This window comes from Arachis ipaensis, chromosome B8 (assembly GCF_059453495.1).
Source record: "Arachis ipaensis isolate K30076 ecotype BB chromosome B8, ASM5945349v1, whole genome shotgun sequence".
Classification (NCBI taxonomy): Eukaryota; Viridiplantae; Streptophyta; class Magnoliopsida; order Fabales; family Fabaceae; genus Arachis; species Arachis ipaensis.
This window is the reverse complement of record NC_142443.1, coordinates 131,236,270-131,262,586: the sequence shown is the minus strand read 5'-3', so window position 1 is coordinate 131,262,586 and position 26,317 is coordinate 131,236,270. Positions and strand designations below refer to the sequence as shown.

The window sequence follows — 26,317 nt, the reverse complement described above, 5'->3', positions numbered from 1 at the left end:
TTTTAAACCAGTTAAAATAATAAAAATCAAGTGAGATGCTGTAGTTTTAAAATCGGCATAACAAGGGTTACATATTATAATTTTGTCACTTAGTCCTTGTTGAGTTAAAAAATTAACTAAATTAATTAACGATGACAAACATTATTTTATTAGGCAAAGTAAATAATTAGTATTGATTATTTATGATTAAAATGTTGCAGGCTAAAATACATTGTTGCAGCAGCCCAATACAAAGCAAGCTGAATCTATTCTAGTAGGCCACAAATCAATAGAAGCCCAAAGATGATGAAAAGAATGCAAACAGGCTGAACTTGAATAGAACCAACCTAAGCCCGATTTGATTTCAGCAAGCTAATCCCTCCATCTTGCTTCCAAAGCAACGTTCACTTTTTCCTGTCTCAGTCAGAACTCAGAAAAAGAGAGAGAGAAAGCTTAGTCCCTAAGTTATTCACCAAAGAAGCAAGAAAGAGAAGCTTAAGCAAAAAGGTTGAAGTCTAATCATCCTCATCAAACCGTATCAAGAAGAGGTCAGAAGCTAAAAGTGATTTCATTTCCTTTTACATGCATCATATCTTCTTCTTCTCATCTTCAACGTTCTGCTAATCCATTCTGGGATACATGGGAAAGATGATTTCTGTTCTTCACTGCTGTGCATCTACGGTCATAAGTGTGTCTTGGGGACCAAGTTGTTTTTTAATGGCCAAGATCTGGGTTTACCATTAAAAATATTTGTTTCTGCTGTCCAGTGACTTTCGGTCAACAAGAGAAGGTCAGAACCAAAGTTACTAGTTTAAGGATTAATGGGAAAAACTGAGATGGTGGGTTGGTGAAGCACAAAGCTTGAGAGTTGACCTAGGAGAGAGCAACTCAACAACATGCAAGGAGATACAAAAGAAGTTGGCTCACCATTCAGAAAGCAAGGAAAGATAACCAGTGGTTTGAGGTTTGGTGTTTTGAGAAGAGTTCTCTGAAGAAGTTCATCAACTTGGACAATGCTTTTTTCAAAGAAGCATTCTGACAGAATGAGAAACTAAATCAGAGGGTAGCAAATCTGGTTTATCACATAGCAAAGAGGTTGTTGAAGAGTCAATCTCCTTCATGTTTTACTGATTGTAATTTACTTTTCAATGTTTATCTTTCTGTAATTTCTTAAGGTAAAAGGCTGAATGAGAGAGTCATTGTAAGAGCCTAAGAGTGAAAAAAGGCAGAGAGATACACATGAGTGAAAAGCCTAGAGTTATTTCAGTTTTCTTTAGGTTGATTAAGTGTCTTGTATCTTGTACCAGTGAGGTATCCCTTTCTTAGTTAGGTCAGCACTAAGAGTGAATAGTTAGGTATTAGCATAACCAAGTCAAGTTAGGTTAGAACTTGAGTGTGAAAGGATTATGTCAATCCTGTGGAATTGGTGTATTTAATACTTTAACTATAGTGGAAATTCCACCACAGTTGTGGTGGAGACTGGATGTAGGTTGTATTGCATAAGGCAACCGAACCAGGATACATGGTGGTGTCAGCTTCTTTCTTCTCTACTCTGTTCTATTTTCTAATATTCATGAGACAAAGCAAAATTGTCTCATAAATTTTTCGCTGCTAAGTTCAAAAAGATTCAGATTGAAAGTTTGTCTTAAAAGGGTTAATTCAGTAACATAAAAGAAGGTCATAGATTCAACCCCCCATCTCTAAGCCTTCTAGAACCTTCAATTGGTATAAGGAGCCTGGGTCTCAAGAATCAAGCTTCACCACTTGGAGCAAAGGTCCAATGGCGAACAACTTGGGCACAACTACGGTTGCCTACACTCTAACTGAAGGCCAGTCAAACAATAGGCCTCCTTTCTTCAACGGGAAGAACCATGCCTACTGAAAAGAGAGGATGAGGATCCTCATCCAATCCATTGACTACAACATATGGAAGATTATTGTGAGCGGTCCCAGGATTCCAACGAAAACAAGTACTGATGGAGTGGTGACTAGGGGTGGCAAACGGGCCTAAACCCGCCGAGCCGGCCCGCGTAACCCGCCAAAAAAGGCAGACTGGGCTGGAAAATTAGGACCGCCAAATAGCAAAAGCTCACCTGACCCGCACCGCTTAAACCGCGGGCTTTGGCGGGGCGGGGCGGGCTTCCCCGCCGGGCTTAGTATTTTTTTATCAAGGGATATTTTTACAATTTTTTTTGCCAAAACCCAACTTCCCCCAACCCAACTTACAAGAGAATGAAGATGAAAATTGAGTGTTTTGGATTATGTTTATTTTGTTTTAGAGACTATTTATAATTATGTTTTGGATGAAAACTTAGTTTATAATTATGTTTATTAGATATTTATAATTACAAAGACTTTAATGTTTGTGAATATAAAAATTATAATAGTTAAAAGAAAAAAATAGAAGAGATTTTTTTATGCTTTTATATATATTATTTAATAGTTAAAAGTAAAAAGAAAAGAAGATATTTGGCGAGCTTAGCCCGCCGACCTGCCAGCCCACCGTTAGGCGGGGCAGGCTGGGATTTTGGGACTGCCTCACTAGACGGGGCAAGGCGGGCCAGCCCGCTAAAGGGCGGGCTTCTAGCAGGGCGGGGCGGGCTTCCCCGCTTGCCACCCCTAGTGGTGACTCCAAAAGAAGAAGCTGAATGGAATGAGGACGATAAGAAGAAGATGGAGCTGAATGCTAAAGCCATCAACCTTATTCACTGTGCTATCAGCTTTGAAGAGTACAGAAAGGTGTCTAGATGCAAGACAGCCAAAGAAATCTGGAAAAAACTCCAGGTTACACACGAAGGCACTAAACAAGTCAAAGAAACGAGGATTGATATGCTGCGAAAAGAGTACGAGATGTTTAACATGAAGGATGGAGAAAGCATTGATGAAGTATTTGAGAGATTCCCAATCATAATCAACAACCTTGATGCTATGGGTACAAACTACTCAGAACAAACCCTAGTGAGAAAACTCCTTAGAAGCCTCACAAAGGAATGGGAAACCACTGCCACTGTTCTAGCCGAGAGCAATAACCTAAGCCCCATAACCTATGATGAGATGAGAGGAAAACTCCTTGTCTATGAAACCACACGTACAAACCTGGACTCAAAGAAAAAGGGAATAGCCCTCAAGTCAAAAATAGAATCAAAAGAGAGTGAGTCCAGTGATGGTATTTTAGATGATGAGCTTATGTTTTTTGTTAGGAGATTTAGAAGGATGATGAAGAACAAGGGCAAGTACAAGGGTTCAAGCTCAAAGGAACTCAAGATGGACTTGAGCAAGGTGACTTGTCATCATTGCAAGGAGGCTGTATATTTCAAGCTAAATTGTCCGAAACTCAAGAAGGAGGACAAAGGGAAGAAAGAAAAGAAGAGAGTGCTCATGGCAGCTTGGGAGGATCTTGAGAATGATTCCAATGAGGAAGAAGATTCTGAAGGTGTAGATAAAATCTGTTTCATGGCTGGTAATGATCATCTTGATGAGTTAAATTACTATGACTTGTCTATAGATGATTTACATGCTATAATTGATGATCTTACACTAAACACCTCAAAATTGTTGGATAAGTACAATAAATGCAGATCTGAAAAAAATGTGTTAAAAGCTGAAAATGATTTTTTAAAAGAAAAGGTGAAGGAAACTAAATGTGCTTTGAATATTATTGAAGAAAACAGATTTCTAAAATTTGAACTTGAAAAACTTAAAGGAAAGCACATTGTGGATCTTTCTCAAGAGCTAATTGCTGAAAATGAAAGATTAAATAAAATAATTCAAAGGTTGAATGGTGACTTAGCAAAATTTGCTCAAAGTTCTAGTAGCTTGGACAAATTACTTGCAAGTCAAAGACCATTGTTTGAAAAATCTGGTTTGGGTTATGTAACCAAGGAAAGTGGAGTTTTTGATGATTCCTTTATGAAATTCGTGGCTTCTTCATCAAAAACCAAATTCAACTCCAATAAAACTGGTCTTGGATATACTCCCACACATGAGGAGAAATTTGATGAATTTTATGCTAGTGAAAATGAGCTATCATCAAAAATCGAACCTACATCAAACCTGACAGGTCAGGTTTGGGATACATTTCGAATAATGAGGTTGCTTTTAAAAATCCACCATTTTACAACAAAACCTCATATTCGAAAAGTCTTAAAGTTTTCAAAAATTATGGTGGAAATACTTTTGCAAAGAGGAACAATTATAACAAAAATCAGTTTGTCAAAAGAAAAACACCTCTTCCAAAAACCAGAAAATTCCAGTCCTTTAATCATTTCCAGCACAATAGGTCACCTCAATTTCAGCAACATGCATTAGGAAATCATTGCATTAATTGTAAAAAATTTGGTCACTCTTATTCACAATGCTTCATTGAAAAAAGAATTGTAGGAAACCAAATTTACAATGTTGTGTGTGATTTCTATGCACTTGGGCAACCAAGATAACTTCAAAGGATCCAAATTAATTTGGATATCTAAGGTTACTTGAAGTTTTTCATGCAGATTTGCCTAGCATCTAAGAACAAAAAGGATATGTGGTACTTAGATAGTGGATGCTCAAGGCACATGAGTGGAAGGTCAACTTACTTCATCAAACTAAACAAGTACGATGGAGGTTTTGTGACCTTTAGAGATAATGGAAAAGGTAAAATAGTTGCTGTTGGAAAAGTAGGTAATAACCACTCTACTTTTATTGATGATGTCTTTTTGGTAAATGGCTTGAGACACAATCTTTTGAGTATAAGTCAACTATGTGATTTGGGTTACTTAGTGACTTTCAAAAGATTAGAATGTTGTGTTGTGAATGAAAAGACAAATGAAGTTTTGTTTGTTGCCAAGCGTTGTAACAATGTATATGGACTTACCCTTGATGAACTAAAGGATCAAAATATGGCTTGTTTTCATTCCAAAGAATCTGAAAAGTGGCTATGGCACAAGAGATTGGGCCATGCAAGTATGTTTCAAATAAACAAACTTGTAAAGAAAGAGTTAGTAAGAGGTCTTCCTTTGATAAGGTTTGACAAAGACATCACTTGTGATGCTTGCCAAATGGGAAAACAAACAAAAAGTTCATTTAAACCAAAGGAAGATATCTTTACTAAAAGGCCACTTGAATTGCTACATATTGATTTGTTTCGTCCAACAAGAACTCAAAGCCTAGGTGGTAAACATTATGGTTTAGTGATTGTGGATGACTATTCTAGGTTTGGTTGGGTTTTATTTCTTGCACACAAAAATGAAGCATTTTCGGCCTTTGAAATATTTTGCAAGAAAATTCAAAATGAAAAGGATTTAAAGATCTCTTCTATAAGAAGTGATCATGGAACCGAATTTGAAAACTATTTATTTGAATCCTTTTGTGAGGAATTTGAAATATCTCACAACTTCTCTTATCCAAGGACACCACAACAAAATGGTGTTGTGGAAAGAAGAAATATAAGTATTCAAGAAATGACAAGAGCTATGCTTTGTGAGAGCAATGTTCCAAAATTCCTTTGGGCTGAAGCGGTTAACACAGCTTGCCACATTTTAAATAGAACAATCATAAGGAAATTTTTGAAGAAAACCCCTTATGAACTTTGGAAAGGTTACCCACCAAACTTGGACTACTTGCACATCTTTGGATGCAAATGTTTTGTTCTTAATAACAAAGATAATTTGGGTGAATTTGATCCAAAGGCGTATGAGTGCTTATTTGTAGGATATTCCACAACTAGTAAAGCATATAGAGTTTATCATCAAGATGCTAGGATTATTGAAGAGTCCATACATGTTACGTTTTGTGATACTAACTTGGTGCAAAGTGTTTTGGAAGATTGTGATGCAGGGAATCAAGCTCAAAAAGACAATGAGACTGCACAAAATCATGAAAATGAAAATTCTGGACAAGCTGAACTAGAAACTGCAGTTGTTGAAAATTTAAGAGACAATTCCATTTTGTCTCATGAATTTGAAGGAGATCCTGAAACCAGCAGTAACCAAAATCCCTTGGTAACTGAATCTGCCTCCAAGTCCACCAAACCTCGTGAATGGAGATTCTTGAAGAATTACCCCAAGGAATTTGTCATTGGGGACGTCTCTCATGGGGTTAAAACTTGGTCTTCATCTAGAAAGGCAAATGAAGGAACAAACATTGCCCTTCTCTCACAAATGGAGCCTCAAAATGTCAAGGAAGCCCTTGATGACCCTTCTTGGGTAAAGGCAATGGAAGATGAGCTTCATGAGTTTAAGAAGAACCAAGTTTGAACATTGGTTCCAAGGCCGAATGGAAAGAAAGTGACCGGCACCAAGTGGATATTTCGGAACAAGCTAGGAGAGAATGGTAGCATTGCAAGAAACAAAGCAAGGCTAGTGGCACATGGATATGACCAAGAAGAAGGAATAGACTTTAATGAATCCTTTGCCCCTGTTGCCCGAATAGAAGGTATATGACTTCTCTTAGCTTATGCTGTATTTTGTGTTTTAAATTATATCAAATGGATGGAAAATGTGCATTTTTGAATGGTGTGATAGATAGAGAAGTGTATGTGGAGCAGCCACCTGGTTTTGAAAATAAAGAGCTTTCTAACCATATTTTCAAATTATCAAAAGCTCTCTATGGTTTGAGACAAGCTCCTAGAGCTTGGTATGAGAGACTTAGCTCTTTTCTTTTGAAAAATGGTTTTCAAAGAGGCACCATAGACACTACTCTATTTATCAAGAATTCTAATGATTCTTTCATTCTAGTCCAAATATATGTTGATGACATTATTTTTGGATCAGCCAATAAATCCCTTTGTACTGAATTTGGAAAACTCATGACAAGTGAATTTGACATGAGTATGATGGGTGAACTTAATTTTTTCCTTAGGCTACAAAATTAAACAAACTGAAAATGGTATTTTCATTCATCAAGAGAAGTATGCCAAGGAACTAGTTAAGAAATTTGGTATGGAGAATGCCAAACCCATGGGAACTCCCATGCACCCTAATTCAAAATTAGATAAGGGAGAAACTAAGAAAGATGTACATGAGACTAGGTATAGAGGAATGATTGGCTCTCTTTTGTACTTAACTTCCTCTAGACCCGATATTGTGCAAAGTGTTGGAATGTGTTCAAGATTCCAATCTAAACCAAAAGAGTCACATATTTCTGCAGTTAAGAGGATCATTAGATATATTCATGGCACATCCAATTTTGGTATTTGGTATCCTAAGATTGATGATTTTTCTGCAGTTGGTTATTGTGATGCAAATTTTACCGGTGATAAAGTTGATAGAAGGAGCACTTCAGGCTTATGTTGTTTCCTTGGAAAGTCCTTGAATGTTTGGTCAAGTAAGAAGCAGCCAACAATGGCTTTATCCACTGCTGAGGCTGAGTATATAGCTGCTTCTTCTTGTTGTTCTCAGCTTATGTGGTTAAAAACACAGCTTGCTGATTACAAGTTAAATGCTGAAAATATTCCCTTGTTGTGTGATAATATGAGTGCCATTAATATTTCTAAAAATCCAGTTTTGCACTCTAGGACTAAACATATTGAAGCGAAATTTTACTCAATAAGAGAACATGTTCAAAAAGGGGATATTAGCATTTAATTTGTTAAATTAGAAGAGAAATTGGCAGATATTTTCACTAAACCACTAGCTGAGGACAGATTTTGCATGCTTAGGACTAGTCTAGGAATTTTAAGCTATGATTCATTGTTTGAAAGTTGCTGATGTGTTTGTTGGAGTTTTCGTCTCATAAACAGGTATGAGACAATTCTGGGCAAGTGAAGAACGTTCTCTTCAATCAGTGTTCTTTGGGCTTGTTGCACGTGCAGATTTATCTGGGCCAGCCTAAAAAATCAGATCATGGGTGGTCCAATATGTTTCCTTAATTCAAACAACCTCTGGGCCCAATATGAATGCTACATTTTTTGTTTTTGTTGGGTTGTGTGTTTCAGATTATTTCTTTTTGTCTTTAGGTCCAAAAAGGGTTTCAAATTTTAAAATTAACTTCCTCTTTAATTTTAAATAAAATCAAATCTTTCTTCTTATGATGTCAAGTCTTTTCAAGTCAAATCAGAGGTGATGCAGTTGCATGGTTTAAGAAAATTTCTTTTGGGTACGGTTACCAATACTTTTTCTTCTCCCTCCATAACTCCTCCAACCCTTCAGTTTCTCCCCACTACCTTTACTGTATCTCTTCTTTCAAAAACCAAAAACCAACCAAATGAGCAAGAAACCATATCTCAAAGGCCTCTTCGAGAAAAGATATACAAGCTTCCTACAAAATAAAAACCTTCAACTCGCTCTCAGGACAAAACCTTCACTCCATCTCCTTCTCCTCCTACCTCACCTCCTAGGTCTGACCCCATGGCTCGCACTAAGAACCCATCAAGGTTTCCTCCTTCAGCCAAGCCGACGCCACCTCCGAAGGAACCTCAATTCAAACATGGTTCGTCGAAGCCAAGCTCTTCGAAGGGGAAGCGCCCAGCAGCCGAACCTACTTCTGAGCCTACTCAACCTAAGACAAGGTCTGTTCCCTTACGTTCTCAGAGAGGTAAACCTCGAATTCCCCTTAAATCAGTTAGAGAACCAGACATTGATCCCTTTGCACGTAAATTCCATTTCATGACATCTCACTCCAACTATAACCCTTATAGATTTAAGTCTGCCATGAATTAATGACTTTGTTGAAGGAGTAATTAAGTACCGTACCCTATGTCCCTCTTTTCTTGCTGATTTACTAACTTTGAAAAAGAAAGGTTTTCCTTTTGTTGAAAATTTAGAATTTCTAGACTGGAATCATCTTTTTAACATCAAAAAGCCTGTTTATCCTCTTTTGGTCAAAGAGTTTAATGCTAACATGACATATCATGAGGGCAGTGTTCATTCTTATGTTAAGAGCAGAGACATTATTTTAAAAGATGAAACAATCAGTGATTCATTGAAGTATACTGATGTTGGGCCTTGTGCTTATACTTTTGTTAAGTGGGATGAAGGAGTATGTATATCTTTCAATGATGCTTTGGCTCATATTTATGAACATGTTTCTCTAATTGATGGCATCACCCCTACTCATAAAGCCCTGGGTTATGAACGTGCTCAGTTGCACTGTATTGTAAATCACATCATACTTCCACAGAGCGGTTCATATCAAAGGGTATCTTACATTGACACTCTTGTTTTGTATGCCCTGCTTACTAAAATAGAAATTTCTTTTGCTTATTTGATGGTTAGATACATGTTTGACTCTGTTAGAAGTGAGAAAGACTAACCCCTTCCTTATGGCATGTTTCTAACTTGTATATTTGAGCATTTTGGTGTTGACTTGTCCAATGAGGATTATGAAAACAGACATTCATATCTAAAAAGGGATGGTTCAGTGAAACAGCAAAAAGGACCTACTCGTTCTAAGAGAGTGGTCTTAGATGATGAAGATGATGACTTTATTCCTGAGGAATCTCCTCCTCCTTCCACCGAGGGTACTTCCATCTCCACTGGACAAAAATCTACTCTGCTGAATATTGTCAAAGATGTAGTCTAGGAGTTTGTCTCCCAATCCAATCACATGATTGCCATAAGTAAGGAACAAAGGAAGCTAGCAAGCAAGCATGAGAATATCCTCCGAACATCAAGAGATAGAGAGGCTGTATTCATGACATTCATTGATAACCTTCAAAAGGATGAGGATCCTGCCATTGACGCTGATGAGGAAGCTGATTCGGAGGGAAATGGTTCAGATGCCTAGATTTGTCTCATGAAGCTGCTGCTATCCGCTGACTTTTGTCTCATGAAAACTGTTTCTTTTGTTACTTTTGAACTACCTTTTGTTATTTCGGATCATCGGATGACCGTAATCCTTTAACTACTACTTTACATTAATTTGATGTTTTAGACTGTGGATTAACACTTTCTTGCAGGTTTTATGGTGCAGTTTTTACTTGAGTTTGCTTATTTTACACCCTTGATGACAAAAGGGGGAGTAATAGCGCATGAGCAGCAGGATTGTGAATATTTGATAAATCATGAGCAGCAAGATTGTGAATATTTGATAAATTTTTTGGAATGTTGATTGCTGCTGCTACAATGTTGTTGGCATGAGAATTTGATTTGCAAATGTTTGCTACTGCTGTGATTGTTTTTGCATGAAAAATGGAACTTGCTTTTTATGACATGTTGCTGTTTTGCCCTTGTTAGACTTAATGTTCTGCTTTGATGCTGACATGATATGTTATACTGGGCTGGACTTGTGTTGCTAGCTATGCAATATCACTTAGTCAATTTGAAGTGAATGTAGCTCTTTTTTGCATTCCCTATAAGAATAATAACAGGAAAGAAGAAGAGAGCATAAATCTAGGGGGAGCTACTCTTGAAAAGGAAAGGGAGAGCAACATAAAAGCAAATGACAAAAATCAAAGGGAGTTCCTAAACCTTACTCAAATTCATTTCCTTTGATCATTGTATCAATTATGTTTTTCATCAAGGAGGAGATTGTTGAGTTAAGAAATTAACTAAATTAATTAATGATGACAAACATTATTTTATTGGGCAAAGTAAATAATTAGTATTGATTATTTATGATTAAAATGTTGCAGGCTAAAATACATTGTTGCAGCAGCCCAATACAAAGCAAGCTGAATCTATTCTACTGGGCCACAAATCAATAGAAGCCCAAAGATGATGAAAAGAATGAAAATGGGCTGAACTTGAATAGAACCAACCCAAGCCCGATTTGATTTCAGCAAGCTAATCCCTCCATCTTGCTTCCAAAGCAACGTTCACTTTTTCCTGTCTCAGTCAGAACTCAGAGCAAGAGAGAGAGAGAGAGAGAGAAAGCTTATTCCTTAAGTTGTTCACCAAAGAAGCAAGAAAGAGAAGCTTAAGCAAAAAGGTTGAAGTCTAATCACCCTCATCAAACTGTATCAAGAAGAGGTCAGAAGCTAAAGGTGATTTCATTTCCTTTTACATGCATCATATCTTCTTCTTCTCATCTTCAACGTTCTGCCAATCCATTCTGGGATACATGGAAAAGATGATTTCTGTTCTTCACTGCTGTGCATCTACGGTCATAAGTGTGTCTTGGGGACCAAGTTGTTTTTCAATGGCCAAGATCTGGGTTTACCATTGAAAATATTTGTTTCTGCTGTCTTGTGGCTTTCGGTCAACAATAGAAGGTCAGAACCAAAGTTACTAGTTTGAGGATTAATGGGAAAAAGTGAGATGGTGGGTTGGTGAAGCACAAAGCTCGAGAGTTGACCTAGGAGAGAGCAAATCAACAACATGCAAGGAGATAGAAAAGAAGTTGGCTCACCATTCAGAAAGCAAGGAGAGATAACCAGTGGTTTGAGGTTTGGTGTTCTGAGAAGAGTTCTCTGAAGAAGTTCATCAACTTGGACAGTACTTTCTTTCAAAGAAGCATTCCGCCAGAATATGAAACTAAATCAGAGGCTAGCAAATCTGGTTTATCACATAGCAAAGAGGCTGTTGAAGAGTCAATCTCCTTCATATTTTACTGATTGTAATTTACTTTTCAATGTTTATCTTTCTGTAATTTCTTGAGGTAAAATGCTGAATGAGAGAGTCATTGTAAGAGCCTAAGAGTGGAAAAAGGCAGAGAGATACACATGAGTGAAAAGCCTAGAGTTATTTCAGATTTTTTTAGGTTGATTAAGTGTCTTGTATCTTGTACCAGTAAGGTATCCCTTTCTTAGTTGGGTCAGCACTAAGAGTGAATAGTTAGGTATTAGCATAACTAAGTTAAGTTAGGTTAGAACTTGAGTGTGAAAGGATTATGTCAATCCTGTGGAATTGGTGTATGTAATACTTTAACTATAGTGGAAATTCTACCACAGTTGTGGTGGAGACTGGACGTAGGTTGTATTGCACAAAACAACCGAACCAGGATACATGGTGGTGTCAGCTTCTTTCTTCTCTACGCTGTTCTATTTTCTGATATTCATGAGACAAAATAAAATTGTCTCATAAATTTTTCGTTGTTAAGTTCAAACAGATTCAGATTGAAAGTTTGTCTTAAAAGGGTTAATTCAGTAAAATAAAAGAAGGTCATAGATTTAACCCCCATTCTCTAAGCCTTCTACAACCTTCAGTCCTTGTTTAATTTGTCAACCAAAGATGTATTGTGAGTTCTGGTTATGCACGAAAAAGTACAAACTGATGATCCCTAATGAGATTAAAGATGATATTGAGGATTGAAAAAGGATGTAAATAGCGGAATAATATGAATTAAAGACTGTCATGGTTTTGCAAATTTAAAGTAAGTTATATTGTTTCCAAAAATAAAATAGTTGTCTCGTGATTTATTCTCAATTTGGGTGTACATTATGATTCATTATATTGAAAACAAATTGTAATTGAAATTTTTTTTAGAATGTATGGAGATAGACACCCTACACACCTACTTACATATTGTTTCTTTTTTCACCATTCATCACTTATTTTCTTTTTCTGTTATTTCTTTTTATGACTTATAAAAATAACTAAAATTTTTACACACAAATAAATAGATTTGCACAAATACAAAATAAAAAATTGAGATTTGCTTTCATTCTTTGGACATTTGCTGAATTCTGATGACATAAAATATAAAATAATCCTTTATTTTATTTATATAAAAAATTAAAATTAGAATTCTAGTTACTATTGGTTTTATTAATGTGAAATCTAGATAATATTATTACAAAAGTGTGATAAATAATACATAACTAATATTATATGTTTGAAAAAATTTGACCTTGAAATGATATACATGAATATGTATGTTGTATTTTAATTTTATGTTGATTTTTTTAATAAATAAATTATGAATATTTATCTTTTACATTATATTATGTTGGATTATGTTTAGTGGTGGAGCATGAAAAAGTTTTTGAGGTAGCCAAAATTTAACATAAAAATTACATAATAGTATTTGTATTAAAATAAAATTTATAAATATAATTATTCTTTAAGTTTATTATTAATATGATAATAAATAAATAATTTTACAAATAAAAAATATAAAATAATTTATAATGGTACTCTTCGAATATTGAGTGGCTTAAAATCTTCAATAATTGAATGAAAATTAAACTTTCAGCAATTTCTTTTTCAATGTAAATAAGATTTCGTTCTTCAATAATTGAAGCTTTCAATAATTTTACAAAGATGATGCAAAAAAATATAATTGCTTGGATTTGGAACTTAGTTTCAAAAATAAAAAATTTTTAAGTTACAACTTACAAATTCTTCTATCAATCTATAAAAATGTAATGTTATCAATACTTATTGAATATTTTAATATTTTTTTATAACATAAAAAATTAAATTAAATAAACAGTAAAATCTAAAATAATATTAAATTAAATAAATAAAATACCTAATTTTAGCTTTTTTTATTTTTCACTTGGATGAAGTCAAAAATGTTCTTTTATAGTTATTGAATCTATTTAAAAGATTTGGTTCTATTTTTATTTGGTTATATAATGTTAAAAGTTATTAGTGTTTTTCTCTTTTTTGGTTAGCATATTTCGGTCCAAATTCAAAGGACAATATGTTTGGATTTGAAACTAAAAATAAAAGAGTAAATGCAAGTAATGAGTATTGAACACAATAATTCTAATGAAAAAGGGAAAGAATTATGCCACTTGAACTAAATTTCTCCTAATACACTACTATTACTAAGTTTTCTATAAAAAAATTGGAGGACCATATCACTATAGCCCCATTGCCTAGCGAAAACTCCACAACGGTTAATTACTAACAACTACTAGTCTTCATTTGTGGCCTCGCTACTGATTATACTGATACAACTCCTATGTGGTTCTGATATTCCCACGTAAACAAAGGACACACACATGTTCTCCTGACAATATAAGATCAACAGGTGTGGGTGGTTTTCATTGCAAACTATATATTATTAAATTTATTTCCACCTTCTAATTAACAAACAATAATGACCAATTTTAAATCTATTTATCTTCTTTGATTGTTAACAACTACTGTTCATTCACGGCCCACTATTGATCATACTGATACGGCTCCTATGCAGCTCTGATACTCACAAGTAAACAAAGGACACTTATACATTTCATTCTCCCGACAATACATATCAACTGGTGTAGGTGGTCTTCACAACAAACTTATTAAATTTTTTTCACCCCTCTATTTAACAAATCATATTACAAACTTTAAATCCATTTATCTTTTTTCGGTTACCGACAACTACTCTTCATTCATGACCCTACTACTAATCACACTGACGTAACTCTCATACGACTCTGATACCCACACGCAAACAAATGACACACATGCATTCCATACTACTGATCACGCAACAAGAATACGTTTGGTGGTTTTCAACGCAAATTATTATTAAATTTATTTCCACCCAATAATTAACAAATTATAATGATCAATTTTAAATACATGTATCTTCTTCAATTGATGACAATTACTCTTTATTCGTAGCCCCGCACTGATCATACAAATACAACTCCCATGCGGCTCGAACACTCACATGTAAACAAATGACATGCATACGTTCCATACTTCTGACAACACAATATCAATAGATGTGGATAGTTTTTACCATAAACTATTATTAAATTTATTTTCTCCCATCTAATTAAAAAATCATAATTGTGAGAAGGAGGGATATATACACGTTTTGACAGGATGAAAAACAGCTACAACCAGTGTGCATGGCCTACACGTGTTTTCATGAAACACTTCTCGTAGCTCATGGGAAGCTTGGTTGTAAGAGAAGAAGGGTCACAGTTGGCCCAGTGATCCGTGTCAAGCCTGCGTGATGCCAGCGATGCGTGGTAAAGCCTGCGTGATGCTAGCACCAGGTGCTCTTCCCTGGCCCTTATGACACGTATTGCTACTGCAGCTTCTCGCTACCTGCATAATGCCAACGTCAGTTTTTTATTTGTTGCGAGAAACCTTAGTCCACCACCATGCGTTCATCACCAGTTAAATCGACCGAATTGAATATCACCAAAATTGAACCAATATAGAAAATAATTTCTGGTTTGATCACCGCAAAAAAGTCATTTAAAACTATTTATTTTTTTGTTTTTAGTATAATTTAAATAATTTAAAAATGAGTTTTATTTTTTAAATGTTTCATTTAATTTTCTTTTGTTACAGGTGATTTTTCCGATTTTTTCATAAAGACTCTTTACTCTTTAGATTCTGCTGCTCAACATCCTCTGTTTCTTTTTCTCTAACTTCATGTTGTTTATGTGTATCAGGTAGGTTTTTAAGGCAGATTTTTATGTAAAAAATCTTCGTTCTCTGCTTCTCTGATAGTGCACATTCTTGTTTACGTCGATTATCATATAGGACACTGAGATTTCTTCTCTAACATTTGTCTTATTTGTATATGATAGGTAGATTCTTGCATGCAGATAGGTTTTCAACAGGGAGAATCCTTTTTGTTCTCCCTGGTTTGTGAGTAAGTTTATGACGGTCTTGGATCAGAAAAATGATTAATTACCTAATGAAATAGTTTTTACTCTTTAGTTATAATTACACGTGATTTTGAACCCCACTTTGAGCTACGAGTCCTGTACTCTTGATTTAATATCTGAGATTGTTAATATGAGTTTTTCCTAGCATCTGTTGATCATTTGTTTTTGTTTCCAGATTGTACATGCCTTTTTTGGTTTTTTTATGATTATATGCTTTTTTCTGAAGTTCTTGATGATCTGTGTGTCTTAAACTAGTTAAAATAAAAGAAAAATCAGCTGAAATGCTGTAGTTTTAAAATTGGCATAACAAAACTTATGTGTTATAATTTTGTCACTTGGTCCCTGTTGAATTTATCAACCAAGGATATATTGTAAGTTCTGGTTATGCACGAAAAAAGCACACACTGATGATCCCTAATGAGATTAAGGACAATATTTAGGATGGAAGAGGATGTAAACTACAGATAAAGGAAAGTGGCGATTTTTATCCTGAACTATTATAATATGAATTAAAGACGGTCGCGATTTTGCAAATTCAAAATAAGTTATATTGTTCCCAGAAATAAAACAATTGTTTCGTGATTTATTCTCAATTTGGGTGTACATTATGATTGATGAGATTGAAAACAAGTTACAATTGAAATTTTTTTAGAATGTATGGAGATGGACACCCTACACCTACTCACACATTATTTCTTTTTGCATCATTCATCACTTTTTTTTTTTTTTTTGTTATTTTTTTATGACTTATGAAAATAACCAAATTTTTTACACAAACAGAAAACAGACTTGCCCAAATATAAAATAAAAAATTGAAACATAAAAAGAATAAAAAAGAAAGGAGGAAAAGGAACAAAAAAATGATGAAAAAGAGAAAAAAAATAAAAAAGAAAGAAAAATAGTGAGGAAAATGAACTCAGTGCGCGCACAAGTAAGGATGGCAAAAAACTACTAGAATGAGTGTTTGAAAAATTATTTATTACTAGAATGAAAATGAAGACCTGTTAAGTTTTCACATGAATGAAGATCTACTTCCATTCTTCGGACACTTGCTAAATTCCTATGACATAAAATACAAAATAAACCTTTATTTTATTTATATAAAAATTTAAAATTAGAATTCTAGTTATTATTGGTTTTGTTAATGTGAGATCTAGATAATATTATTATAAAAGTGTGATAGCAATACATGAATAATCTTATATGTTTGAAAAAAATTGACCTTTAAATGATGTATATGAATTTTTATGTTGTATTTTAATTTTATATTGAGTTTTTTATTGAATAAATCATTATATTTATCTTTTACATTATATTATGTTGGATTATGTTGTATTTTGTTCTGAAAGTTAATTTTTTTAATTAATATCAACATATACCCACAAGGATTCACTTCTATCAACATATTTCTTCCTTCATCTTCTTCGCCCTTTCATCTTCTTCTCTCTTGCTTTTTCAGTTACAACACCAGTAAGCATGGGAGGGAGGAAAACTTCAGGGATGACGAAACCAAGGTAGCACAGACGACAACCAAGTATCACTACTAATCATATTGACATAGCTCTCATGTGGCTCGTATACTCACCCGTAAATACAAGACACACATACATTCTATACTTTCGACAATGTAAGATCAACAGAACTATTATTAAATTTATTTCTGTCCCTCTAAATTAACAAATTATAATGACCAACATTAAATCCATTGATCTTCTTTGATTACTGACAACTACTACTCTTCATTTGTGGCCTCGCTACTGATTATAATGCTCCTATGCGGCTCTGATACTCACACGTAAATGAAGGACATGCATACATTCTATTCTCTCGACAACGCAAGATCAACAGGTGTGGGTGGTTTTCATCACAAACTATTATTAAATTTAATTTCGCCATCTAATTAACAAACCATAATGACCAACTTTAAATTCATTTATCTTCTTTGGTTGTTAACAACTACTCTTTATTCAAGGTCCACTACCGATCATACTGATACTGCTCGTATGCAACTCTAATACTCATATGTAAACAAAGGACACTTACATATTCCATTCTCCTGACAACGCAACATCAACTGGTGTAGGTGGTTTTGACTGCAAATTCATTTATCGTCTCTGGTTATTGACAACTACTCTTCATTCATGACCCTACTATTGATCACACTAACACAACTCCTGTGTGCCTCTAATACCCATATGCAAACAAAGGACACACATACATTTCATACTACCGACCACGTAACATGAACAGATTTGGTGGTTTTCAACGCAAACTATTATTAAATTTATTTCCACCCCTCTAATTACTACATCATAATGACCAACTTTAAATGCATTTATCTTTTTCAGTTATTGACAACTACTCTTCATTCATGACCCTACTTCTGATCACACTGACGCAGCTTTCATACGACTCTGATACCCACACACAAACAAATGACACATATATCCGTACTACTGCCCACGCAACAAGAACAGGTTTGGTGGTTTTCAAGGCAAATTATTATTAAATTTATTTCCACCCTATAATTAATAAATCATCATGACCAACTTTAAATACATTTATCTTCTTCAATTGCTGGCAACTATTCTTCATTTGTGGCACCGCTACAGATCATATAGATACAACTCTCGTGGCTCTGACACTCACATGTAAATAAATGACATGCATACGTTTCATACTTCTGAAAACGCAATATCAACAGGTGTGGATGATTTTTACCGTAAACTATTATTAAATTTATTGTTCTTCCTCTTATTAACAAATCATAATTGCGAGAATGAGGGATATATACACAGTTTACCAGGATGGAAAACAGCTACAATCATTATGTATGGCCCACACGTGTTTTCATAAAGCACTTCTCGTAGCTCATGAGAAGCTTGGTTGTAGGAGAAGCAGGGTCCTAGCTGGCCAAGTGACGCGTGGCAAAACCTGCGTGATGCCAGCGGCGCGTGCCAAAGCCTGAGTGATGCTAGCGCCAGGTGCTTTTCCCTAGCCCTTACGAACTGTATCACTATCTTAGCTTCTCGTTGCCTGCATGATGCCAACGCCAGTTTTCGTTTTTTGTGAGAAACCTTGGTCCACCATCCCGCGTTCTTCATCAGTTAAGGCCACCGAGTTGAATATCACCAAAATCGGCCCAATATAAAATATTATTTTTGGTTTCATCATTGCAAAAAAGTCATTTAAAATTGTTTATTTTGTTTAGTATAATTTAAACAATTTAAAATGAGTTTTATTTTTTAAATATTTTATTTAATTTTCTTTGGTTACAGGTAATTTTTTTGATTTTTTCTTGAAGACTCTTTACTCTTTAGATTATGCCGCTCAATGTCCCGAGTTTCTTTTTCTCTAGCTTCATCTTGTTTATGTGTATCAGGTAGCTTTTAGAGTAGGTTTTTGTATAAGAAATCTTCTTTCTCTGCTCTTCTGATAGTGCACATTCTTATTTACAACGGTTCATCATATAGGACATTGCGGTTTCTTCTTTAACATTTATCTTGTTTGTGTATGTCATGTAGATTCTTGCATGCAGATAGATTTTGAATAGGGAGAATCTTTTTTGTTCTCCCTAGTTCTGTGAGTAGGTTTATGACGATCTTGGATTAAAAAAAGGGTAAAATTACCAAATGAAATAGTTTTTACTCTTTAGCTACAATCACATGTGATTTTGAACCTCACTTTAAGTGGAAAGTTTCGTACTCTTGATTTAACATGTGAGCTTGTTAATATGAGTTTTTCTAGCTTCTACTGATTATTTTTTTTTGTTTCAAGATTATACATGCCTCTTTTGGTTTTGTTATGATTATATGCTTTTTTTTTTCAAGTTCTTAATGATCTGTGTGTTTTAAATCAGTTAAAATAAAAGAAAAATCAGCTGAAATGCTGTAGTTTTAAAATCAGCATAATAAAACTTACGTGTTATAATTTTGTCACTTGGTCCTTGTTCAATTTGTCAACCAAAAATGTATTGTGATTTCTGGTTATGCACAAAAAAGCAGAAACCGATGATCTCTAATAATATTAAGAACGAGATTGAGGATAGAAAGAGGATGTAAACAATATATAAAGAATGGTAATAATTATTATCCTGAACTATTATAATATGAATTAAAGTCGATCACAGTTTTGCAAATTCAAAGCAAGTTTTATTGTTCCCAAAAATGAAATAATTGTCTCGTAATTTATTCTCAATTTGGGTGTAAATTATGATTGATGGAATTGAAAACAAACTGCAATTGAAAGTTCTTTTGGAATGTATGGAGATGGAAACCTATACCTACTCACATATTTTTTTTTCATCATTCATCACTTATTTCTTTTGTTATTTTTTTTATAACTTATGAAAATAACCAAAATTTTTACACAAACAGATAAACAGACTTGCACAAATATAAAATAAAAAAATTAAAATATAAAAAAATAAAAAATAACGAAGGAGGAAAAGGGATAAAAAAATGATGAAAAAGAGAAACAAAAAAAATAGTGAGAAAAATGAACTCGGTGTGCACATAAGTAAAGATGGCAAAAAATTACTAGAATAAGTATTTGGGAATTATTTGTTACTAGAATAAAAAAAAAGACCTTTTAAGTTTTCACATAAATGGAGATTTACTTCTATACCTCGGACATTTGCTAAATTCTTATAACATAAAATACAAAATAATCTTTTACTTTATTTATATAAAATTTAAAATTAGAATTTTAGTTATTATTGATTTTGTTAATGTGAGATCTAGATAATATTATTATAAAAAAGTGTGATAAACAATACATAAATAATCTGATATGTTTGAAAAATTTTGACCTTGAAATAATATACATGAATCTTTATGTTGTATTTTAACTTTATGTTGAGTTTTTTAATAAATAAATTATGAATATTTATCTTTTACGTTATACTATGTTGGATTATGTTGTATTTTTTTTAAAAGTTAATTTTTTAAATTAATATCTACATATACCTACAATGATTCACTTTTACAAAAACCAGTAAATTAAAACTTGTGACGAAAATAAAAAGGAGATAACAACCATTTTTTCTTAATGAAAATAGAGTGAACTATGGATATGCACTTTTACGAAACTTCATTGACATTCCTATGTATAATATGAATACGATGCTTCTATAAAAAAAAATAATTATATAGTGCTTAAAGTGAATATCTTCAACACATATTGAACTGTTGTGACAAAATGCAATGGTGGACGCGTGTCCTACCATATTAGTTTCTGAGACTTTTGGTTCTATGTGACTGCAAGCATAGTCAGAGTTGGAATCCACCATTTTAGAGTAATTTTTGATAGTGGGGATAATGAATTTATTTTAGATAGATGATAAAAAATGATGGCGATTCCTACCCTGAACTACTATAATATAAATTAAAGTTGGTCACGGTTTTGCAAATTTAAAGTGAGTTATATTGTTTCGAAAATAAAACAGTTGTCTCGTGATTTATTTTCAATTTAGGTATACATTATGACTAATGGAATTAAAAACAAGTTCCAATTGAAAAAATTCTTTTGGCATGTACGGAGATGGACACTCGCCTCTACTCACATTTTTTTCCATCGTTCATCATTTACTTTATTTTTTTTTCTTTTTATGACATGAAAATAATCAAAATTTTTACATAAACAGATAAAATAATTTGAACAAATAAAAAATAAAAAAATTAAAACATGAAAAAAATGAAGAACAAGAATAAAAAAGAATGAAGGAGAAAAGGGAATAAAAATTGGATGAAAAAGAGAAACAAAAGTAAAAAAGAAAGAAAAATAGTGAGGAAGTTTGTAGGATTTTTAATTTAAATAAATTAAATAAATATTTTATTTATTGAAATAAATAATTATAAAAATTATTACGAAAATATGTCTTGCAGTCTTATCTCATTTATACTGTATATCTCGTTTATACTGTAAACGAGATACGTTTATAATTATCTTATTGTAAATGAGATATGTATATTATAAATATAAAAATATAATTTTTAAAAATAATAAAAATATTAATAATTTAAATTAGACCAAATTTTTAAAAATAGAATGTTTCAAATAATAGGGAAGATTGACGGTTTTAAATAATAGAAAAGATATACGGTTTCTAAATAATAGAGGAAATAGGCGATTTTAACTAATTCTATGGTGCTTAAAGTGAATACCTTCAACACATACTAAGCTGTCGTGACAAAACCCAGTGGTGAATGCGCGTTCTACTACGAGGGACGGACCGATGTATAGAGTACGGGCACTTGTCCCCACTAAATTAAAAAATTATATAATATATATATTTGTCTCCATAAAAATTTACAAAATTTGTTTTTAGATTTATGTTAAAAATAATTTTTTTATTAAATTTAATATGTAACAATATTAATTTTATTAAATTTGATTTAATATTAAAATTGAAAATAAGTAAATAAATGAACTCAATAAAACAAATTAATGAACAATGATAATATAATTTTTAAAATTAATCAATTAGTTAACCACTAAATTAAATCTCAGTTTTATGAATATAAGTAAAATTATCAATATTTTTTTGTCTTAAAAAATTAATTAAAATAAAAAAGAATAGTATCTATCTATTAATTATATTCTTTGTTTTAAAATTATATAAGATTTTTTAATTTTATCTCTTAAATAATCTTACTTGTAACAATTATTTTGAATTAGAAAGTGTTTTATGTTATAAATATTATAACAAATAAATTTCCTAATTGAATGGAAGATAATTAATATTTGAAAATTATAATGAGTAATAGAACAATTGTTTAAAAGCATAGAAGTTAATTTTGATATATTAAAAATATGTATATTTTTTTATACAGTCATTTAATTATATTTATTTTTTTAGATAATTATTTATTATTTATATAATAAATATAAAAGATATTTTTTTTAATTACAATACATAATTAAATAGATACATAAAATTTTTAATATGACAGTATATTAAAATTAAATTAAAAAATATATAAACAAATTTAATTATTTTAAAGAGAAAGAGAGAAAAATAATTGTAAATTAAGTTTTTATTATTTGAGATAAACATACTTTTCATATATAGACTTGGTTTTTTTTGGTATTTATATATAATTTTAGTTTCAAATTATAAATACTAGTATATTAATAGGTGTTAACATACCAATTGATTCAGTTTTTTTATTATTGAATTGTGTAAAAATAAATAAAAGTAAAATTAGTTAGGATGACAAATTATCTATAATTTAATTAAAATATTTTAAATTTAATTTTTAGAAATAAAAATATTTATTATAAATTATATATAATAAATAGTATTTTAAGAATGAAAGTGTTCACTAATTTTTTTGTAATTTTCATATCTTTATTATATTTTTAATATAATTAACAATGTTCAACAAAATTTATTTAATTATACATATTTTTGTCCCCCCACTCTTAAAATTTGCTATGAGTTTTTGTGACTTTTGACGCGATGTGACTACAGCATAATCAGAGTCAGGATCCACAGTTTTAGAGTAGTTGTTTAGTAGTGGGGATACTATATCCGTTTTAGGTAGATGATAAAGGATGGTGGCGATTCCTAGGCTCACTTTTTGTATATTATAAACTAATGTGTGTTATTCAATGATATTTGATTGGTATTGTATATTACTCTGCTATGGGCCTGCTTCAATTTTTTGAAAGAAACAAAACGTCTTTAATGTTTTGTGGGAGGGTGAATTTTTTTTTTTAAATAAACAAAGCAAAACGGTGTCGACGGATTGAATAAATTTTTTTTTTGAAATTTTGCATGAAGAAAACATCAGCAACGTGCTATGTGAAATTTTTTTTATTTTATTATAGGCAAAACGTCAGCGACGTATTGTATATATATTTATTTATTTTTTAATTGTCACAAAGAAAAACGTCAGTGACATTTTGCTGGAAAATATATTTTTAAATTATTTTTTGGTCAAAACGTCGTTGACGTATTGCTAAAAAAGTAAAAACGTTAGTGACGTTTTGTGAAAACGTCAGTGACGTTTTGTGCTGGGGGAATAAAAAAATATAAAAGTAACTATAAAAGAAGTTCTGGATTGTGTTAAAACGTAAAAATGGAGTATGAGACTAAAGTTTAAGTGAAGTAATGAGAGCTTTGTTCTACAAAATGTTCTCAGTTTGAGAGGGTGAAAAAAATCGTGAGTGAGTGTGATGAGTGTATAAAATGGAGGGTTATATTAGTTTAAAAATATATTATAATGGTCAGATTTTATCTCATACACATGAAGGTGTGAGTTTTTTATGTGAGAATCCATTTGTTATTGTTGTTCCTCTTTCAATAACATATGAATGACTTAAGAGTATACTTTCTCAAAGTGTAGATCATCAAGTGCAAAAAAGAGTCATAAATATTCTGTATAGGCAGCCTATGCTAGTATTTGGTGGTTTCGGCCAATTTCAAATAATGCATGTGACAGATGAAGCTAGTATGCAAAGAATGTTTTTTACCTATCATCAAACTAGAGCACAGGCCTCACTTATCGAGTTGTATGTTGAGCTCGAAGAAATCATTGATGTTGACTTTCCAGAACCCAACACAGACTGGGTGGGTTATAATACTGAAAGCGATGAAGAGTTTGAAGGTAATTATGAAGTTGTTGGTCCAACTGAAGATGTAGAGGAAGATGAGATAATGGTTGAAAGAGATGTGGCTGATGTTGCAAATGCACTAACCGGACAACATCCCTATGGATAGCCATCTTTTATGCATGCTTTGAATCTTGATGCCATGCATGCACCAGAATTTTCTGAATATGTCAATACAGGTAATTTTGTTGTTGTTGTTATTCACTTTTTTAATATTAGTAATATTATTATTTGTTTTGCTTTTATGTTAGTATTATTTTTATTTTTTAAATTGTTATTACTATTTATTGTTGTCATCATTATTATTAATAATAGAATATTATTTAGATTTATTTTTGTTTTGTTATTGGTGTAGCCCCAGCAGTTGTAGCTGCCGGTGAATTTGTCGTTGGAATAGAGTTTAACTCTAGAGAGGCTGTTATTGCATCAGTTAAAGAGTATACCATTCGAAGAGGAGTTGATTATAGGGTATATGAATCAGAACCAACAACATTCTATGCTAAATGCGTACAGTACGGAACAAGTTGTCATTGGCTTATCAGAGTTAGTCTTATGAAAAGATAGTATTGTTGGGCGATAAGGAGGTACAATGGTAGTCACACGTGCACCAGAAGTACCATATCTCAAGATCATGCTAAACTGGACTCTGATACAATTGCAGAAGCGATAAAGCCATTAGTTGAAGCTGACCCGTCCATAAAGGTGAAATTTGTCATTGCTGAAGTGCAATTGAAGTTCAACTACACGATAAGTTATCGCAAAGCATGGTTGGCCAAGCAAAAGGCAGTGGAGAAAATATTTGGTGGGTGGGAATCTTCATATGAAGCTTTGCCCACATGGTTTGAAGCAATGGTTGCAAAAGAACCATCAGCAGCTGATGAGTATAAAACTGCATATGGCTACCGAGGGGGTGAGTTAGTTGAAGATCTCCGGATTCTGACACGAGTCTTCTGGGCTTTCTACCCATGCATTAAAGCATTCAGAAGTTGCAAGCCAGTAGTTCAGATTGACGGCACACATTTGTATGAAAAGTATAAAGGAGCTCTTTTAGTTGCAGTATCACAAGATGGCAATGGAAATATCGTGCCTCTTGCATTTGCCATAGTCGAAGGTGAGACTGCCAATGCTTGGTACTTTTTTCTTAGCCATTTGCGAACACATGTAGTTAATCGGGATGGTGTTTCCCTTATCTCTGATCGACACGAGTCAATCATCTCAGCTGTGGGTCGTAGTAATGGAGCATGGGAATATCCGAGAGCTATTCACATGTTTTGCATCCGACATATAGCATCCAACTTTTTGAGGAGTTTCAAGGCACCACTCCTGCAGAGGCTAATTGTCAACATTGGCTATTCTAGAACAATGCGTGAATTCGATATGCGTTACCAGAGATTATGTGAGCGGGGGGAGGCTTACAAGCAGTGGTTAGACCGGATACCTCGACAGCAATATGCCTTGGCATATGATGGTGGACATTGTTGGGGTCATATGAAAACTAACCTAGTGGAGTGCATTAATGGAGCACTGAAAGGGGCATGCAATCTTCCAGTCACAGCCTTTGTTAAGGCAACTTTTTACAGGCTAAATGCGTTGTTCACAAGGAAGAGATCTGAGGTTGAGGCTCGTATAAGTGCAGGACAACTATTCTCTGAATATGCAACTCAGAAAATTATGTCAAATCAGCGCTCAGCTGGTATCCACCGGCAGAGGCCCTATTGTCGCATTCGTATCCAGGCCCACACAAGGAGCAACGCCAGAGGACCATCCATGTCCTTGCAATCATATCTCGATGCCAGACATAATGATCGATACATGTGCTTGTGTCAAGCAGAACCCCAACTAAACTTATGAATTTGAGAAAAGTCACGAAGCAACGGTAAATACTTCCAGTGCACAGAGATTCCAGATTTGTCACTAAATAACATCGTATCGAATAGACACATTATGTGACATTTCACATAAATTTCCTTACTTACTTGATCAGTCAAATGTTGGCGCCGCTTTAGAGTGCGAAACCATGCCAGCTTGATTCCGCTTCCTTTGTGGTCGTTTGGCCCAGGAGCAACACCAAATTGGGCCAAGCACTCGTTTTCTAACCCACTTGTACTATGATCGGTTGATCCAGTCACCGGCAAACCATCTGTTTGGAGTCCAAGAATCATTGCGACGTCCTCCAAAGTGATCATGCACTCACCATATGGAAGATGAAACGTGTGCGTTTCCGGACGCCACCTTTCAGCTAGTGTGTCTACAGTCGACCTATGAAACACGATCCTCCCAATTTGAGAAACA

At 33.3% G+C, this 26,317-nt stretch overlaps 1 protein-coding gene across 1 annotated transcript; it reads left to right on the top strand.

The window, feature by feature from the left end:
* Positions 1-24,167: 24,167 nt before the first annotated feature.
* Positions 24,168-25,876, top strand: LOC107611532 (uncharacterized). Its single transcript, XM_016313447.1, has 3 exons — positions 24,168-24,204; positions 24,381-24,493; positions 24,590-25,876. Exons 1-3 carry the CDS (start codon positions 24,168-24,170, stop codon positions 25,874-25,876), a joined length of 1,437 nt encoding a protein of 478 aa, XP_016168933.1.
* Positions 25,877-26,317: the final 441 nt, after the last annotated feature.